Source organism: Myxine glutinosa, chromosome 2 (assembly GCF_964187855.1).
Source record: "Myxine glutinosa chromosome 2, kmMyxGlut1.1, whole genome shotgun sequence".
NCBI classification, from domain to species: domain Eukaryota; kingdom Metazoa; phylum Chordata; class Myxini; order Myxiniformes; family Myxinidae; genus Myxine; species Myxine glutinosa.
Window position 1 is genome coordinate 118,313,212 of NC_136262.1, and position 18,027 is coordinate 118,331,238.

The 18,027-nt window shown below is 49.7% G+C and overlaps 2 protein-coding genes across 5 annotated transcripts in view; one reads left to right on the forward strand and one right to left on the reverse strand.

Annotated features, from left to right (window-relative positions):
• Nucleotides 1-196: 196 nt before the first annotated feature.
• On the reverse strand, nt 197-7,579 carry MED7 (mediator complex subunit 7). Of its 2 annotated transcripts, none has more exons than XM_068103367.2 (3): nt 7,473-7,579; nt 6,252-6,446; nt 197-2,191 (listed from the first exon to the last, which is right to left on the reverse strand). In XM_068103367.2, the coding sequence occupies exons 2-3, from the start codon at nt 6,435-6,437 to the stop codon at nt 1,607-1,609; spliced, it is 771 nt and encodes a 256-aa protein (XP_067959468.1). In that variant the 5' UTR covers nt 6,438-6,446; nt 7,473-7,579; the 3' UTR covers nt 197-1,606. The 2 variants fall into 2 exon arrangements, with proteins under 2 accessions (XP_067959468.1, XP_067959467.1); XM_068103366.2 differs by lacking the exon at nt 7,473-7,579 and adding an exon at nt 6,954-7,029.
• The window catches only part of PANK4 (pantothenate kinase 4 (inactive)), a 46,837-nt gene continuing 36,273 nt past the window's right edge, over nt 7,464-18,027 (forward strand). For 2 of the 3 annotated variants that reach the window (XM_078771551.1, XM_068103369.2), the window contains exons 1-9: nt 7,464-7,645; nt 11,321-11,400; nt 15,025-15,227; nt 15,341-15,524; nt 15,798-15,890; nt 16,226-16,379; nt 16,517-16,698; nt 17,508-17,589; nt 17,691-17,791. In XM_078771551.1, coding sequence (XP_078627677.1) covers nt 7,489-7,645; nt 11,321-11,400; nt 15,025-15,227; nt 15,341-15,524; nt 15,798-15,890; nt 16,226-16,379; nt 16,517-16,698; nt 17,508-17,589; nt 17,691-17,791 — 1,236 coding nt within the window. In that variant the 5' untranslated portion in view covers nt 7,464-7,488. The remainder of the gene's footprint in view (nt 7,646-11,320; nt 11,401-15,024; nt 15,228-15,340; nt 15,525-15,797; nt 15,891-16,225; nt 16,380-16,516; nt 16,699-17,507; nt 17,590-17,690; nt 17,792-18,027) is intronic. The other variant, XR_013622348.1, reaches the window with a different exon arrangement.

Below are 18,027 nucleotides of genomic sequence, written 5' to 3' on the forward strand. Positions count from 1 at the left end.
TATCTGCTCAAATGGGAATCTAGGAAGGTGCAAAGCGCTTCCTCCCTTTATATAAGGGATCGTTCCGCTGTATGCAACTTTAACATGGGGACTGAAAATACGTTTCTCGGTTTCTCCTGGACGAAATCGGCTGCAAATATTAGAAGTAAATGCTTTGTACATAGAGGTAATATGTTCCAAATTTCAACAACGTCAGTTTCCACATTCTTGAGTTTTACTAAGAAAACCCTCAAATTCACATTGGTATCTGTCTGTCCATCCGAAATGTGTTGGCACTCATATCACAAAATCATATCACATATCACAAAAGCTATGCATCAAAACTAGCTGAAACTTGGAATATACATTGGCCAGAATATTTTATTAATGGCTTTCAAAACAAAATCAAATCAAAATCTGCGCTCATCAAGGGAGTTATGGGGGGGGGGGTTTAACCCCCCCCCCCACCCCCAAAAGGTTATTTGCTCTTCTCTGAAAATAGGTATTTGCTCTCTTCTTTCTCCTGATCCAGGTGAGCTTCAGGATCCACGGTCCTATTTTTGCTTAGCTCAGAGGGGCGATCCCCAAATCGTTGGACATAGAAAAAATTTGACCCTGGTAGTAATTTTTGGGAAAATTGCCAGGGGCATAGAAAAGGTCCCTTTACATGGTATGTGGCAAAGTATAGAAAAGAAGTGACATTCCATATGAAGAAAATGCCAAACAATAGAAAAGGGACATTCAAAAAATCTTCATGTTCGACTACCCTTGTGTTCTTGGGAGGACCGAAGTAATGCTCTAGAAAAGTTCGTATTTTGCCACATGGTACATACCATATAAAGGGGCATTTTTCCCCAATAATATAACTTGGGGCTAGTATATCGGTTTTTGGGCCTGACTATCATGCTGTCTCATCTTCCCCTGGATGGACAGAAAGCACACCTTGCACCTGCTGCTTGCTACTGAAATATAATTTTTGTTCCCAAAATATTCTTACAATTTATCCTTCATAACATTTCAACCACTGGACACAAAAGGTAGTCACTGCGGAAGCAAATGCCCAGCAGATCCAAGTTTGTGAACTACAATTTAGTCAGGATCCTCACAATTCCACAAAACAGCATGTCACCTTTCTCTCGCTCCCACCATGGCTTTCTAATCCCAAACCTTTTCCTCGTTTCCCAATAAAAGCAACTGCCGAGTCAGTTTGAACCTCGAGTTTAGGCTTCCCCTGAGACTCGGCTACCTCTCACTGATTTGAGATTATTTTATTTTTGAACGAGCACGTTAACTTCCTGTAGTGGTGTGAAGTGCATCACATAACCTTTTTTATCCATTGGTTTTATTATACAAGTTTGTTATGATTCGTGCTTGATGTTAGTAAATGCTGATTTAACTTCAGCATTTTTACAGGCAGTGAAAGGTGTATACATGGATCAATCCATTTTGGTTAATACAGGAATGGACTTTACCATTGCAACAACACCCCTCAACTAGCCTTGAACTATTTTGTGAAAGGGTTCCAGGAAGGGGTGTTCACCCAAAACCTTCCCCTCTACCCCACTTCAACCAGACTAATTATGGGAAACCCTGGCAAATACATTATCCAATGGCGATCTCTACTCCCTTACGTCATTGCATCAACTATCTCGCACAACAGCACGTCTTTCCGGCTCGGGGTATCCAAGGTCTGTTCTTTCGCCAGAGTTTGTGGTCCAGCCTCGGGGTGCAGATCAGGTTCTCGCCGGCTTTTTCCCACTGGCACACCCTCGTCTCCCCGGACTTCACCAACCCTATGCTCTGCGTCGAGGGGGCTGACGCGCCCCGTCGCATCCCCTTCTGGCTCTGTGGTTGGTTGCGTTTCGATCTCCGGCAAGGTGGAGGAGAGGGTGGCGCGACAGGCCCCGAGCACCTCCCGCACACGTTCCAGCTGCCATTTGAACCGTTGAGCGGCATCTCGCCGTTGCCTTCGCTGGACCTCGAGCAACACTCGAAGAGTCTCTCGTGCTTGGTGGGGGCGGAACTCATTGACGAGGTGATGCGCGTGAACAAAGAGTAGTTTGAGATCCTCCAGCTTTTCCTCGCGTCTTGCGTTCGCTGGGTTGCGTGCCAGGACCTCCAGAAGGTCCAGGAAGTTGACCAAAATGGACACGTTTAGTTTCTTGAGTTCTTGTCGGCGATCCACATCAGGGGGATATAGGCGTGAGATTCCCTGAGGGAAGGGATGTGACATGTTCATACAAAAACAAAAATACCCATAATACAAAGCACGAGTTAACCAAAAATTTCACGGAACTACTACATATGATCAAGGTAACCTCGCATCCTTAACCAGTAAACAGCAAATGTGACTTGGTGAGTTTCTCCATAATTTCTGTGGGCCTGGGGACCAAGTCTTGTCTTTATTAGACCTCGATTGGCTGCAAGGCATCAATCCAAAAACAAAGATGGACAGCATGCTTGTGAGAAATGTTTGAATAGTGATGCCTTGTTGGGTTTGAGTTATTTTCTGTGTAAATGGGTCTGGACTTGGATAACTGATGACCAAGAAAGAGGCCAACATGGTAATGAAAAATCACTCATATGGAGCAACATGTGAGAAAGAGAACAAAGTAGAATGGCACTTAGTAGAGCATCCTTTTGACCTCAAATAGTTGGTGGTTGAATTCAGTGACCTGATATGTAAATCCTATTCAAATTTCAAGTCAATTGGATGAAAATTGAGGATTTTAGAAATTTGAAAAAACGTGGTTGACCTTTGATCTATGTTGACCTTTGACCTCAAAAATAAATAGGATTCTGTCGGACCACGAACTCCAATGTTTAGTGAAGATCGGTTTAAAATTGTGCCTTGTAGTCAAGTATAAGTGAGCGGACAAACAAACACACAAACCGGAGTGATCAACATACTTGTCAAACCAAATCAAGTAACGAGCTCCGCGACTGAGTGGAACAAAGATGTTTGAAGCACTTCCATGTGCTCAATCTTGATATGTACGCAGAGAGGAAGGTACAGCTTGGGATGTTACTTTTATAGACCTTGTGATCAAATTCCTGCTGTAACCAAGATGGCAGGTCAGCCCTGGAACGATAACATGGATGTATGAGCTGCCCAGTTTGGGTTTGAATCCCAACCCAGATATAAACTGCCATCTTGGTGTTTCGCAGGAATGGCGAGGCATCAATGTGTGCCATCCCATCCCTCTTGCACGGACATTAAATTTGGGGTCCCGTCTGCCGGCATTAGTCAGTGGATGATGTTAGAGCTCACGGCGTCTTTTGTGAAGAGTAGGTGAGCTATTGCTGACACCTTGAACAAATCAAATTGCTGCTGTAACCTACAAGGGGCTAGGGGCTGGGCACCCCCTGTTAGGGTTGGGGGGGTGAGGGAGGAGCGAGTTTGTCGAAAGGTGTTGGGGAGTGGGGAGCTGGTTAGTTTAGAGGTGAGGGGGGAAGGGGGTAGGGGGAGGAGGTAAGGTCAGCTATCTGACCTATTTCAAGGATCATTGAATGAGAGAACATTGATCTCCATGAATCCCAAAATGAATTTTGTCCTGCTCAGTATGCCATGTTTGATTCAGGTCCAAGAACCCAGGATCAATTTTCACTGAGTTAAAAAAAAATTCAATTATTATTCATTAACCATAAAATATCATTCATGGTTCATGCGTCTGGGACTGTGTTGTTCCACCATACGTGGTGTTCTCTACTGAATCACCTATCGCTGGTCGGACTCTTGGTACCTTGAAATGTAGTAATTAATTTATTCACATTGATTCAGGTGCACAGGCCCACTTGTAATTCCAGAAAATAGTCTTACTTTTTTGCAGTCTGAAGATTATAATAATAATAATAATACATTTATTTTATATAGCGCTTTTCAAGAAGCCCAAAGACGCTTTGACAGAGTACAAAAAAGCAAGTGCAAAAAGACAAAAATCAACAGGTAAATAATCAAAGCAAAAGGAAGGAGAAGGAGAAGAGATAGGGGTTAAATGCTGTGGGTTAAATGTTGAATGCAGTGTTGAACAGGTGGGTCTTGAGTGATGTTTTGAATGTGGTGAGTGAGGAGGAGTCTCTGATGGTGTGAGGTAGTGAGTTCCAGAGGGTGGGAGCAGTGATGGAGAAGGCCCTGTCCCCCCAGGATCTGAATTTGGTCCGCATGGGGGGGGGGGGGGGAGAGGGGGTCAGGAGGTTGGTACCAGCAGAGCGGAGGTTGCGGGTGGGAGTGTGTCTGGAGAGGTCAGTAAGGACAATTATAATATTTAAATTATCATATTTCATTACGGAGGCTATCGTGCTATCTCTGTCACACTCGGTCGGTCTCAATCGGTCTGTCTCACTCGGTCGGTCTCAATCGGTCTGTCTCACTCGGTCGGTCTCACTCGGTCGGTCTCACTCGGTCGGTCGGTCTCACTCGGTCGGTCTCACTCGGTCGGTCTCACTCGGTCGGTCTCACTCGGTCGGTCTCACTCGGTCGGTCTCACTCGGTCGGTCTCACTCGGTCGGTCTCACTCGGTCGGTCTCACTCGGTCGGTCTCACTCGGTCGGTCTCACTCGGTCTGTCACACTTGCTCTGTCTCCCCCACTTTCTCTATTTAGCAATAGCAGGGAAAATCACAGGTTATTCGAGTTGATGACTTTGGATATGAAGTGTCAATCTGAAAGATACAGTTACTTACAGTAAATAAACACATATTTGTATGTTAAATCAAATACATCTGGTACCATTCATCATAAAGCAACCCTCGATCCCCTCTCTCCTCCGAAAGATTCTGCTGCCTTTATGATACGGCCGAGCAGACAAGGAATTTTCTTGACCCTTGTGGACCCTGCGAAGACCCTTTGAGACGTCGAGATCCAATGGAATGCTACTAGTGATGTTTAAAGTGGATGTGCTCACCATTCAAATCAAAATGTAATTTGTATTGAGATTCTGTCGAGTAGTTCCTGCGATTGAAAGGGTCGATCATTTAAGGGCATGTTGCTGGAGTCCCTGACCCCTTTTTAATCTATTTATTTTAACCCCAACCCCCATGCTACCAAGCTTCTTATAACCACCCACACTTGAACCTAGTGAGGGTTAGGATAGGTGGGTGGTGTCTGGGGGGAGGGAGAAGTTGGTTTGGGTGGGAGAATTGGGGTTGGTTGAGAGGGGAGGGAGAAGTGGGTTGGTTTGGGTGGGAGAAGTGGGTTGGTTTGGGTGGGAGAAGTGGGTTGGTTTGGGTGGGAGAAGTGGGTTGGTTTGGGTGGGAGAAGTGGGTTGGTTTGGGTGGGAGAAGTGGGTTGGTTTGGGTGGGAGAAGTGGGTTGGTTTGGGTGGGAGAAGTGGGTTGGTTTGGGTGGGAGAAGTGGGTTGGTTTGGGTGGGAGAAGTGGGTTGGTTTGGGTGGGAGACGTGGGTTGGTTTGGGTGGGAGAAGTGGGTTGGTTTGGGTGGGAGAAGTGGGTTGGTTTGGGTGGGAGAATTGGGGTTGGGTGGGAGGGGAGGGAGAATTGGGGTTGGGTGGGAGGGGAGGGAGAATTGGGGTTGGGTGGGAGGGGAGGGAGAATTGGGGTTGGGTGGGAGGGGAGGGGGGGTTGGGTGGGAGGGGAGGGAGGGGAGGGGGGGTTGGGTGGGAGGGGAGGGGGGGTTGGGTGGGAGGGGAGGGAGAATTGGGGTTGGCTGGGAGGGGAGGGAGAATTGGGGTTTGGTGGGAGGGGAGGGAGAATTGGGGTTTGGTGGGAGGGGAGGGAGAATTGGGGTTTGGTGGGAGGGGAGGGAGAATTGGGGTTTGGTGGGAGGGGAGGGAGAATTGGGGTTTGGTGGGAGGGGAGGGAGAATTGGGGTTGGGTGGGAGGGGAGGGAGAATTGGGGTTGGGAGGGAGAATTGGGGTTGGGAGGGAGAATTGGGGTTGGGTGGGAGGGGGAAGGGAGAATTGGGGTTGGGTGGGAGGGGGGAGGGAGAATTGGGGTTGGGAGGGGGGAGGGAGACATTGGGGGAGGGAGAATTGGGGGAAGGAGAATTGGGGTTGGGAGGGGGGAGGGAGAATTGGGGTTGGGAGGGGGGAGGGAGAATTGGGGTTGGGAGGGGGGGGAGGGAGAATTGGGGTTGGGAGGGGGGGGAGGGAGAATTGGGGTTGGGAGGGGGGAGGGAGAATTGGGGTTGGGAGGGGGGAGGGAGAATTGGGGTTGGGAGAGGAGAGGGAGAATTGGGGTTGGGAGGGGAGGGGAGGGGAAAGGTATTTTCATCAAAGGAGGTGTTGTGAAAGCAGGTGAGTGGAGAGGTGTGTACCTGGCTCTCTAGGGGTCGAATGATCAGATCATCGCAATGGAAATCACTTCCAAACATCTGGTAACGGTCCAAGACAGGTGCTGGTGGGCGAGGAGTCGTGCCCCGTTGAATGGCTTCATCCGTGTACTGACGATAATACTGTGGCGGTGGTAGTGGCAAAGAGCTCACCTGCTGGGCGTCTGCCATGTTCAGCACCTGGAGACACGGACGCGCAGTCACACCACCGATGCACAGTCACACCACCAACACACCGTCACATGGACGCACAGTCACACCACCAACACACCATCACATGGACGCGCAGTCACACCACCGATACACAGTCACACCGACACACGCAAAAGTTTGTAGCCATGTAATTCCAGCTGATTAATTTATAAATATTCGTGTTTATACGGACGTCACACGTCACACGTGTGACACGGATACGTCACACGGATGCACAGTCACACCACCGATGCACAGTCACACCACCGATGCACAGTCACACCACCGATGCACAGTCACACGGACGCACAGTCCCACCACCGATGCACAGTCACACCGACACACGCAAAAGTTTGTAGCCATGTAATTGTAATTCCAGCTGATTATTTATAAATATTCGTGTTTATAAATATAAAATAATTCCAGATAAAAACGATCTCTTCCCATGAAAATGAGAATTAACTTTCATCACAACTACGAGGAAAATGGACTTACGAAGCGAATAAAGTTCCCAATACTGAACTGGAATCAGGCCGGTAGATCACGTGCCACGGATATGACGTATGTGTGTGTTTGCTGTTTGTTGTTGTTTCACGGTTTTTATTTCAGTCATAAGTTATATCGTGTTTATTTACATTTTGTTTTTTATCGAAACACACAATGTACCAGCTATGTTAGCGGAATGCAAGACCTGTTGCACCGTTCCGTTAGTACGATGGACACAGGAGGAGGCCATTTGGTACATCAGATCATGCCTGTGCTTCATCAACAGAACATTGATTTAATAATAATAAGAGTTCCCTCACAGGGAACTTCGACGCAGTAGGAGACCATGAGGCCGCGCTATCATTATTTAAATCAAAAAATCTATTTAACGCTTTACATTCCATTACATCCATCGGACAGCGACAAATGTAAATAGATTTAATATCAAAGTGATGTAACAATAAACGCGATGAATAAAACACCAAATAATAATGAATGAAACGGATTGAGTTTAGTGAATGAAACAACCGTCAGACGCTCCAAGATGGCCGCGCCCGGCGCGCCGATTTCACCGGATGAAGCTCGTGATTCGGAGAGTGGGAGAGGAGGGAGCGAGGGATACTTCGACCACAGCCTCCGACTTCCTTCTGGAGAGATATTCCGAAACCTGGCGAACGCGAAGCGCTTTGCTATCGATATCGGTGCGGGCTCAGTTCTTGGGAGGAAGATGGGGGAAGGGAGGGGTGAGAGTGCAGGGGAGATGAGGGAAGGGAGGGGTGAGAGTGCAGGGGAGATGAAGGGAGGGGTGACAGTGCAGGGGAGATGAAGGAAGGGAGGAGTGAGAGTGCAGGGGAGATGAAGGGAGGGGTGACAGTACAGGGGAGATGAAGGAAGGGAGGAGTGAGAGTGCAGGGGAGATGAAGGAAGGGAGGGGTGAGAGTGCAGGGGAGATGAAGGGAGGGGTGACAGTGCAGGGGAGATGAAGGAAGGGAGGAGTGAGAGTGCAGGGGAGATGAAGGAAGGAAGGGAGGAGTGAGAGTGCAGGGGAGATGGGGGAAGGGAAGGGTGAGAGGGCAGGGGAGATGGGGGAAGGGGTGAGGGTGCAGGGGAGATGGGGGAAGGGAGGGGTGAGAGTGCAGGGGAGATGGGGGAAGGGAGGAGTGAGAGTGCAGGGGAGATGGGGGAAGGGAGGGGTGAGAGTGCAGGGGAGATGGGGGAAGGGAGGGGTGAGAGTGCAGGGGAGATGGGGGAAGGGAGGGGTGAGAGTGCAGGGGAGATGGGGGAAGGGAGGGGTGAGAGTGCAGGGGAGATGAGGGAAGGGAGGGGTGAGAGTGCAGGGGAGATGAGGGAAGGGAGGGGTGAGAGTGCAGGGGAGATGGGGGAAGGGAGGGGTGAGAGTGCAGGGTAGATGGGGGAAGGGAGGAGTGAGAGTGCAGGGGAGATGGGGGAAGGGAGGGGTGAGAGTGCAGGGGAGATGGGGGAAGGGAGGAGTGAGAGTGCAGGGGAGATGAGGGAAGGGAGGGGTGAGAGTGCAGGGGAGATGAGGGAAGGGAGGGGTGAGAGTGCAGGGGAGATGAGGAAAGGGAGGGGTGAGAGTGCAGGGGAGATGGGGGAAGGGAGGGGTGAGAGTGCAGGGGAGATGGGGGAAGGGAGGGGTGAGAGTGCAGGGGAGATTAGGGAAGGGAGGGGTGAGAGTGCAGGGGAGATGGGGGAAGGGAGGGGTGAGAGTGCAGGGGAGATGAGGGGTGAGAGTGCAGGGGAGATGAGGGAAGGGAGGGGTGAGAGTGCAGGGGAGATGGGGGAAGGGAGGGGTGAGAGTGCATGGGGGATGGGAGGGGGGAGAGTGCAGGGGAGATGGGGGAAGGGAGGGGTGAGAGTGCAGGGGAGATGGGGGAAGGGAGGGGTGAGAGTGCAGGGGAGATGAGGGAAGGGAGGGGTGAGAGTGCAGGGGAAATGGGGGAAGGGAAGAGGTGAGAGTGCAGGGGAGATGGGGGAAGGGAGGGGTGAGAGTGCAGGGGAGATGGGGGAAGGGAGGGGTGAGAGTGCAGGGGAGATGAGGGAAGGGAGGGGTGAGAGTGCAGGGGAGATGAGGGAAGGGAGGGGTGAGAGTGCAGGGGAGATGGGGGAAGGGAGGGGGAGATGGGGGAAGGGAGGGGTGAGAGTGCAGGTGAGATGGGGGAAGGGAGGGGTGAGAGTGCAGGGGAGATGGGGGAAGGGAGGGGTGAGAGTGCAGGGGAGATGGGGGAAGGAAGGGGGAGAGTGTAGGGGAAATGGGGGAAGGGAAGAGGTGAGAGATGGGGGTGGGGGTGAGAGGGAGAGTGGAGGAGAGGGGGGAGGGAGATTGGGGAAGAGAGTGGGGTTTTAATGTTGGAGAGGTGGGGGGTGGGGGAGAGTGCAGGAGAGAAGAGGGGAGGGGAAAGTGGAGAAGAGGGGGAAGGGAAAAGTGGAGAAGAGGGGGAAGGGAAAAGTGGAGAAGAGGGGGAAGGGAAAAGTGGAGAAAAGGGGGAAGGGAAAAGTGGAGAAAAGGGGGAAGGGAAAAGTGGAGAAGAGGGGGAAGGGTAAGTGGAGAAGAGGGGGAGGGGAAAGTGGAGAAGAGGGGGAGGGGAAAGTGGAGAAGAGGGGGAGGGGAAAGTGGAGAAGAGGGGGAGGGGAAAGTGGAGAAGAGGGGGAGGGGAAAGTGGAGAAGAGGGGGAGGGGAAAGTGGAGAAGAGGGGGAGGGGAAAGTGGAGAAGAGGGGGAGGGGAAAGTGGAGAAGAGGGGGAGGGGAAAGTGGAGAAGAGGGGGAGGGGAAAGTGGAGAAGAGGGGGAGGGGAAAGTGGAGAAGAGGGGGAGGGGAAAGTGGAGAAGAGGGGGAGGGGAAAGTGGAGAAGAGGGGGAGGGGAAAGTGGAGAAGAGGGGGAGGGGGAAGTGGAGAAGAGGGGGAGGGGAAAGTGGAGAAGAAGGGGGGGAGAGTGCAGGAGAGATGAGGGAGAGTGGAGAAGAGGGGGTGGAGAGAAGAGGAGAGGGTAGAGGGGTGTGAGAGTGGAGAAGAAGTGAAGTGGAGTGGAGTGGAGTAGAGTTGAGTGAGGAGAGAGGGTAAGGGAAGGAGAGGAGAGGAGAGGGGAGGAGAGGGGAGGAGAGGAGAGGGGAGGAGAGGAGAGGGGTAGAGGGGGGGGAGTGGAGTGGAGGAAAGGACTGTGGAGGAGAGAGTGGAGAAGAGGGGGGGGGAGTGGAGAAGAGGGGGGGAGTGGAGAAGTGGGGGGGGGGGAGAGAGGAGAAGAGGGGGGGGGGAGAGAGAGTGGAGAATAGTGGGTGTGGAGGGGCTGAGTGGAGTAGGGGGGGGTGAGAGAGTGGAGGAGAGGATGGGAGAAGAGGGTGGGGGGGAGGGTGGTTGGAGAAGAGTGGGTGTTGGGGCGTTGTGATGGAAGAGGAGGTGTGGGTGTTGGGAGGGAAGAGTGGGTTAGTGAGGGTGTTGTGATGAAAGAGGGGGTTAGTGAGGGTGTTGTGATGAAAGAGGGGGTTAGTGAGGGTGTTGTGATGAAAGAGGAGGTGTGGGGTGTTGTGAGGAAAGAGGTGTAGGTGTTGGTGTTGGGGGGTGGGAGGGGGGAGAGAGTAGGTGTCGGTGTTGGGAGTGAAGAGGAGGCGTGGGTGTTGGGAGGTAATAGGGGGGGGTGAGAGTCGGTGTTGGGAGGAAAGAGAATGTGTGGGGTGTTGGGAGAAAGGGAAGAGGAGGTGAGAAGTGTATTGGAGAGATACAGCTGAAAGATAATGGGATGAGTTTGTGTTCTCGTTTCCATTTGTTTGTGACGAACTTGTCAAGGAGAAAAGGAAAGTTTCTGGTCCCCTCCATGTAAATGTGAATTTAATCAAATTGACGATTAACATCAAAGATGAAGAGTAAAATGTGAGAATGTGAATTAAGAACCAGTGCTGGTGGTTTCCCAGAACTGATGTCTCTTAGCTTCGATGCATTAGCCGATGTTAAGGAGACCACTCCAGGTGGAGTACCAAGTCTTGGTGGTTCAGCCTTGTTGTTGAAACGCTTTTTTCGCCTTCACTCTCATTGTGCTTTGACCACGTGGTCGGGAATGTGAATGTGCCAACACTAGACCCTGTATGCGCTCGTGTTGGCACATCCTCACGATGACTTTGGGGGTCTATCACAACACCTACAACTCCTTGTGGCTGGTGCTGCATCTCGCCGGTGACTGGCGGTCTTGGCGAGGAGGCCTTTTGCGAAGATGCGTTGGTTAGAGAGTAGGGGTTGAAGGGCTGCTGGGGTGGTGGTAGTTGGAGGGTGACAGGTGGACAAGAGGGGTAGTGAAGTAGTTGTGGGCTCACTTGGTGATTATGTTAACCGTGCAATGATTTATGAACTATTCATGTTTTATGAGCAGGTGGCTCGTTGACGAAGTTGGCCTATTATGCAACGGTACAGCACAAAGTGGCACGAGTTCACTCAAGCAAGCACTCCATGGTACGTGTGGTTTTGGGAGGAGGTGGGTCGTGAAAATGTTTGACCCTTGAATGCGATTCTGACCCAAGGCTTATTTAATCTATCGGGTTGAGCATCAGAATATTGTGTAAAGGGCTGAGATGACTATTTCGATTTTAGAGCAAACGGAGCAGCGCACGCTACCTGGGAATGGAAGGTCACTAACTCCGTCGGTGTTCTTTCTGGAGCATGAGCACTCCGCACTTGCTTCTCATCGAAGAGAACTTCCATCCCATGCGACAGAACAGGCTTACTTTTTGAGGCGAATGACACTCTGTGATGTAAACGCTCCCAATAGGTGGTGCCAAATAGTGAGTTGGGTAACGATGGCATGAAATGACACAGAGAGCTACTCGGGTACCGTGAAACGCTAAAACAAACCCGGATGCTCACACTTGGCTCGATTTGAGGTGACTGTGCCTTGAACGTGTGAGGGAGAGATCCCTCGGTGATTTGGGTGAGTTGGAGACGTCCTCCCCTGGGTTAGAGCCGAGAGGTCCACCGAGCGGAACTTTGGTGTGGTTAAAGATGCCACCGTAAGCTCGAGGCTGTCCGTTTCAACCCTGAAACGGCGTGCTGTACCCACTAAACCGGAATAGTTACCCCGCACACATGAAGCAAAAAGTGCGGTTAAGCAATTGGTTCACTTTTGTGTGGCCGTCCATCTACAAACGTCAGCTTATAATCAAGGAACAACTTAATTTAAATTCAATGTTATATTTTGAACATGAATGGGAAAAACGATCTTGTACTTTAACAGAATTTCGGCTCTGAATTCATCCCGCTCGCGTAAGCGCAGAGGAGTGAGATCGTTTTAAATCTGTCTGTCTGGCGGTCATGAAAGTTTGTGATTGTTTGGTTTGGTCATGTGTTGAGGAAGGATGAAAGTGACTGGTTGAGAAGAGTGATGGAAATGAATGGAGAAGGAAGCAGAGGACGGGGAAGACCGAGAAAGACTTGGCTAAAGATGGTGGAAGAAGAAATGCGGGCAAGGGGGTTATCAAGGAGAGATGCAGCAAATAGGGCAAAATGGAGAAGATCGTCATGGGGACCGCAAGGCTTAACCCCGCTCTAGCAGGGAAAATGGCCTTTAAAATGCATGTTGTTTGTTGTTGTCTGGCGGTCAAAGAAAATTTTAAATCATTCCAAATGGGAAATGTTGTGTTTTTAAGGACGTCATAAAGGACACAAACAACAAGCATGAATAACTCATGTAATGTGTTAAATAAGGTGGTGTAATAGAGGCTGCATCAATGGTGGTAAACCTGAATTAATATTTTTATACGACCTTTAAGATCATTATTTTACAGACTTGGCATTTAATATGGAATATTTTTTTTGGGGGGTGAACTTACTTTTCAAGATGTCCTAGAACCAAAAGTTCATTGGAATTATGTTGAAATTATTCTAGATTTTGTTAATGTGACCTTTAAAAGAAACAAAAAACACATTTGACATTTCGAAACAAATAAATTGATCATTGAAAGTGATGTAAACTGATATCGAACTCAATTCATGGACAGTACTGTGTTAAACTTCTGTGCGTTTTCCAGAACTATCTCTTTATTTTGCACATTAGCCAAATTTTTTTTTAACAAAAACAAAAGTTAAATTACGCCTGGGATTACGGACAGTAAAATTACAGTTCAGTACTACGTGTAACCCCCACGAGCATTCAGGAGAGCATGTACACGTTGAGGCATGCTGTTCACGAGATTTGCCAAGGTTTGGACAGGAATTGCTTGCCATGCAGTGACAATAGTCTGCTGCAATTCACGCACAGAGGTCGGCTGCTGGTCCAAGTGGTCGATTTGACCCGTTAATTCTGCCCACAAGTTCTCTATCGGATTCATATCCGGGGACATGGCAGGCCACTCCATATGCTCTACACCATGGTCAGCAAGAAAGTGTTGGATCATGCGAGCATGCTCTACACCATGGTCAGCAAGAAAGTGTTGGATCATGCGAGCACGATGAGGCCGTGCATTGTCATCTTGGAAGACAAAGTTTCCTCGAAAGGCTGCACGAGCAAATGGAAGCAATGTTTCTTCCAGAATGGCCCTGTACTTGAACTGGTTCAGGTTTCCATTCAGAACAACCAGGTCAGTTTTGCCCCCTGCATGAAAAGCAGCCCAAACGGTCACCCCATCACCTCCAGCTTGGACTCTTGGCACTATACAATCTTTGTTGTAGGCTTCATGCACTTGTCTGCGCACTCGGACGTGGCCATCTTGACGATAGACCAGAAATCTAGACTCGTCAGTGAAGATCACGTGATTCCAGTGTCCTGGCTGCCATTGACGGTGCTTTCTGGCCCACTGCAATCAGCGCTGGCGGTGTTGTCTGGTCAGGCGTGGCTTTCTCAGGGGACGCCTGGCACGACAGCCTGCTTGAACCAGTCGTTGGTTGACTAGCCTTCTGGATACAGGCACATTTGTCAGTTGCTGCCACTCAGCCCTAAGCCGATTAGCTGACTTGGTCCGGCCATTGCGGACTAACCGGTGCAGCTGGCGATCATCCCTCCTTGTGGTTCTGCGGGGACGTCCTGGCCTCGCTATTGGAGTAGGGACACCCCTCTGAGCATTTCGTTTCAGGATCTTTGACACCTGACCTTGAGTGATGCCATACTGCCGAGCAATAGCACGCTGTTTCATGCCAGAATTTCGTAAAGCCACCACTCCATGACAAACAGCATTGTCGAGTTGACGGACCATCTCCAGAGAAAGCGGCAATAACTTTTGGAGATGTGCAGCAGTTGTTTTCCACTAATACAGAACGCAACAACCCTTGCATACCCGACTGTGAAGCCAATCATCAAATGCACCTGTCCGTACATTTTGCCACGCCACCTGTGATATAATCCTGTTGTTGACTTCTTGCTGCGACAGACAATCAGTGACATGGTTCTTTTAACAAATAAATCACCAAAGTGTAAAAGAAACTCACCAGATTGATATACTGAGTTAAGAAAGTAAACCCAAGTCAAGAAAAAAAAAATATACCATATTAAATGCGAAGTCTGTATTTAAATGTAATTGTATACCTGACCTGCAGAACACAAAACACCTCCTTATTCCTTGCATCAACCTCCAGTGTAGCAGTACGAGGACATGTTATACAAGGTGGTGTAATAGAGGCTGCATCAATGGCGGTAAACCTGAATTAATATTTTTATACGACCTTTAAAATCATTATTTTATTTAAATGTAATTGTATACCTGACCTCTGTAGAACACAAATCACCTCCTTATTCCTTCCAACAACCTCCAGTGTAGCAGTACTAAGACATGTTATACAAGGTGGTGTAATAGATGCTGCATCAATGGCGGTAAACCTGAATTAATATTTTTATACGACCTTTAAAATCATTATTTTAATTCAGTTGTATTATACACTTTAACACAGTGTGGGGTAAGGTGTTCTATGAACTCTCTTGTAACTATAATGAGGAAGTGCATTTAATTGTAGAAAATCACACTTCTTGAGCCTGAACGATGGTGATGTGGAACAGGCTTGACCTGCCGACTATCCTTTTGCTGTGCTTCTTTCCTTTGAGATGCGAAGCTTTTGCCAACCGTGTGACCTGCCGCCCCCGCCGCTGTTCAGGCCGAGTGCTTGTACGAGATATCGGAGCAGCACGAGGAGAGCGCACGCCTGCACTTTGTGCGCTTTGAGAATGCCTTTGTGGAAGCTTGTTTGGACTTCGTTAAAGGGCATTTGGGGGGACCGAATGCACCGACGTTGATCAAAGCTACTGGGGGCGGTGCGCACAAGTACAAGGAGCTCATCGAGGAAAAGCTCGGTCTCAGGTGTGGTTTTGGGTGCGGATAAGGTGGGACTGGGCGGTGGTTCATGAATGTTATGGGGGGTCCCGGGTGGGCCCCTCGTCCCGGAATATTCTAACCAATCTTCTTTCCCATAGGGTGGACAAAGAGGACGAGTTGGAATGTCTCATCAAAGGTTGTAACTTCCTTCTGCGTAACATCCCCCATGAGGCATTCTCGTACTGCAAGCACAGTACTCCTCGATTCCGCTTCCAGAACACTCACCCGGACATCTTCCCTTACCTGCTTGTGTCCGTTGGCTCTGGCGTATCTGTAATCAAGGTGTTGTGCTAACTGCTAACTCGGGTGTGCTCTTTGCCGTTTCCTTGAACCGTCTTCTCCATTTTACACCTCGTAATTTTGATTTTCATTTGGGGGATTGTTTGTGGCTTACAAATTCAAACCTTCAAATGAAAAGATGTTGCAAATACTGCCACATTGAGTGGCTCCGTTTAGTTGTAACAGGGACTATACGGTTTGTTTATCGTACCGATCGTTGTTTCTCACTGGTTCTAGCCATGGTCGTTGATTAGTCACGTGTTTGTCGTACTCTAGGTGGAATCCGAGGAGAATTATGAGCGGATCGGTGGCAGTTCCATCGGAGGGGGTACGTTTTGGGGTCTCGGCGCACTGCTTACCCACACCAAGGTGAGTTTCTTGCATGCACACCCATCACCTGTACTACTCCCTCGCACAGGATGACCTGTATGTTTGAACTCACGAGTAAGTTTGAGGATTCCGGTCGTGACCTCGCCTTTCCATCAAATTGAGGTTTTTCGGAGCAAATCTTCCATCGTAAACATGCCACTCACACACTCGCACTTACTAATGCACATTGGTCGCGCACTTTGTGCCCACGGACAGAGGTTGCCAAAGGGAGGCAGCACATGTGCCGGGGTGTAACCTCCCCTTTGTGATCCATAATTTCCACATGATATGTTTACCGTGTCCAAGTGCATATCACTTTTCCGTCTCCTCCCCAGAACTTTGATGACTTGCTTGCGCTCGCTGCGGCCGGCCAACACACACCTGTGGACATGCTGGTTAGGGATATTTATGGAGGCAACTACGGTGCTGGGGGCCTCTCTGGGGGAATAATAGCCAGCAGCTTCGGAAAGGGGGCAACAGCACAGGACGGTGAGAAGGAAAGGAAAATGGGAATGGAGTTTTCATTTTGTTGATTTGACATTTTTCTCATTTTTGTCGCGTTTTGTACGTTAACCTTCACACCGTAATGGCGTCGTTGAACTCGGCGGGGTGCTTGCTCTCCCCAGGGTTCCAGGCGGAGGACATGGCAAAGAGCCTGCTGCATATGATAAGCAACAATGTGGGGCAGTTGGCATCACTGTATGCAAAGCTGCACTCGCTGCGCACTGTCTACTTTGGGGGATTCTTCATTCGCGAACACCCGGCCACAATGCACTCTATCTCTTTTGGCATCAACTACTGGTCCAAGGTTGTGCAGCTTTTTGGGGCACGTTTTGGCTGGTGCAGATTTTTGGGACACGTTTTGGCTGGTGCAGCTTTTTGGGACACGTTTTGGCTTGTACAGCTTTTTGGGCACGTTTTGGCTGGTGCAGATTTTTTGGGCACGTTTTGGCTGGTGCAGCTTTTTGGGACACGTTTTGGCTGGTGCAGCTTTTTGGGACACGTTTTGGCTGGTGCAGCTTTTTGGGACACCTTTTGGCTGGTGCAGCTTTTTGGGACACGTTTTGGCTGGTGCAGATTTTTGGGACACGTTTTGGCTGGTGCAGCTTTTTGGGACACGTTTTGGCTTGTACAGCTTTTTGGGCACGTTTTGGCTGGTGCAGCTTTTTGGGGCACGTTTTGGCTGGTGCAGCTTTTTGGGACACCTTTTGGCTGGTCCAGCTTTTTGGGGCACGTTTTGGCTGGTGCAGCTTTTTTGGGCACGTTTTGGCTTGTACAGCTTTTTGGGGCACGTTTTGGCTGGTGCAGCTTTTTGGGACACCTTTTGGCTGGTCCAGCTTTTTGGGACACGTTTTGGCTGGTCCAGCTTTTTGGGACACGTTTTGGCTGGTGCAGCTTTTTTGGGCACGTTTTGGCTTGTACAGCTTTTTTGGGCACGTTTTGGCTGGTCCAGCTTTTTTGGGCACATTTTGGCTGGTGCAGCTTTTTGGGGCACGTTTTGGCTTGTGCAGCTTTTTGGGGCACGTTTTGGCTGGTGCAGCTTTTTTGGGCATGTTTTGGCTTGTTGGACCATTTCATGATCTTTATTTGGTGGTTCTTGTGATTTTTGTGCTTCAGGGTGAGGTCCAGGCCCTCTTCTTGCGACATGAGGGGTACCTAGGTGCTATTGGAGCGTTTCTGAAGGGTGCTGAGGAAGATGGTAAGTCGGGGTAGGTGGGGCTCAAAGTGTATGTTTTGGGGATTGCGACAGGTGGTCCAGAGATGCTGCTCTGGCTGATGACAGGTGTTTGCGCTTCACAGAGCCCGATCAGTACAGTTGGGGTGAAAACTATGCCGGAAGCTCTGGGCTCATGAGCACCTCTCCGGAACTCTTCCCTGTGGCTCGTTCCCGTAGTGGCACGGTGCAGCACCACCTGCATTTGCACCACCTTTCATGCATTTTCCATTGCTCTTCCCTGGTGTTTTAGTCACATTAATGTTACATTGTTAATATATCCCCAAAATGGTTGTGGATTTGAATTGTACACTGGTAGATCTTTTATTTGAATGTAAAAGGCAGTTTGATCAAACTTTAGCGATCTCTACTTCTAAGACTATATAGTGAACACTTTGCCGCCTTTGGAGACCATGATGACGA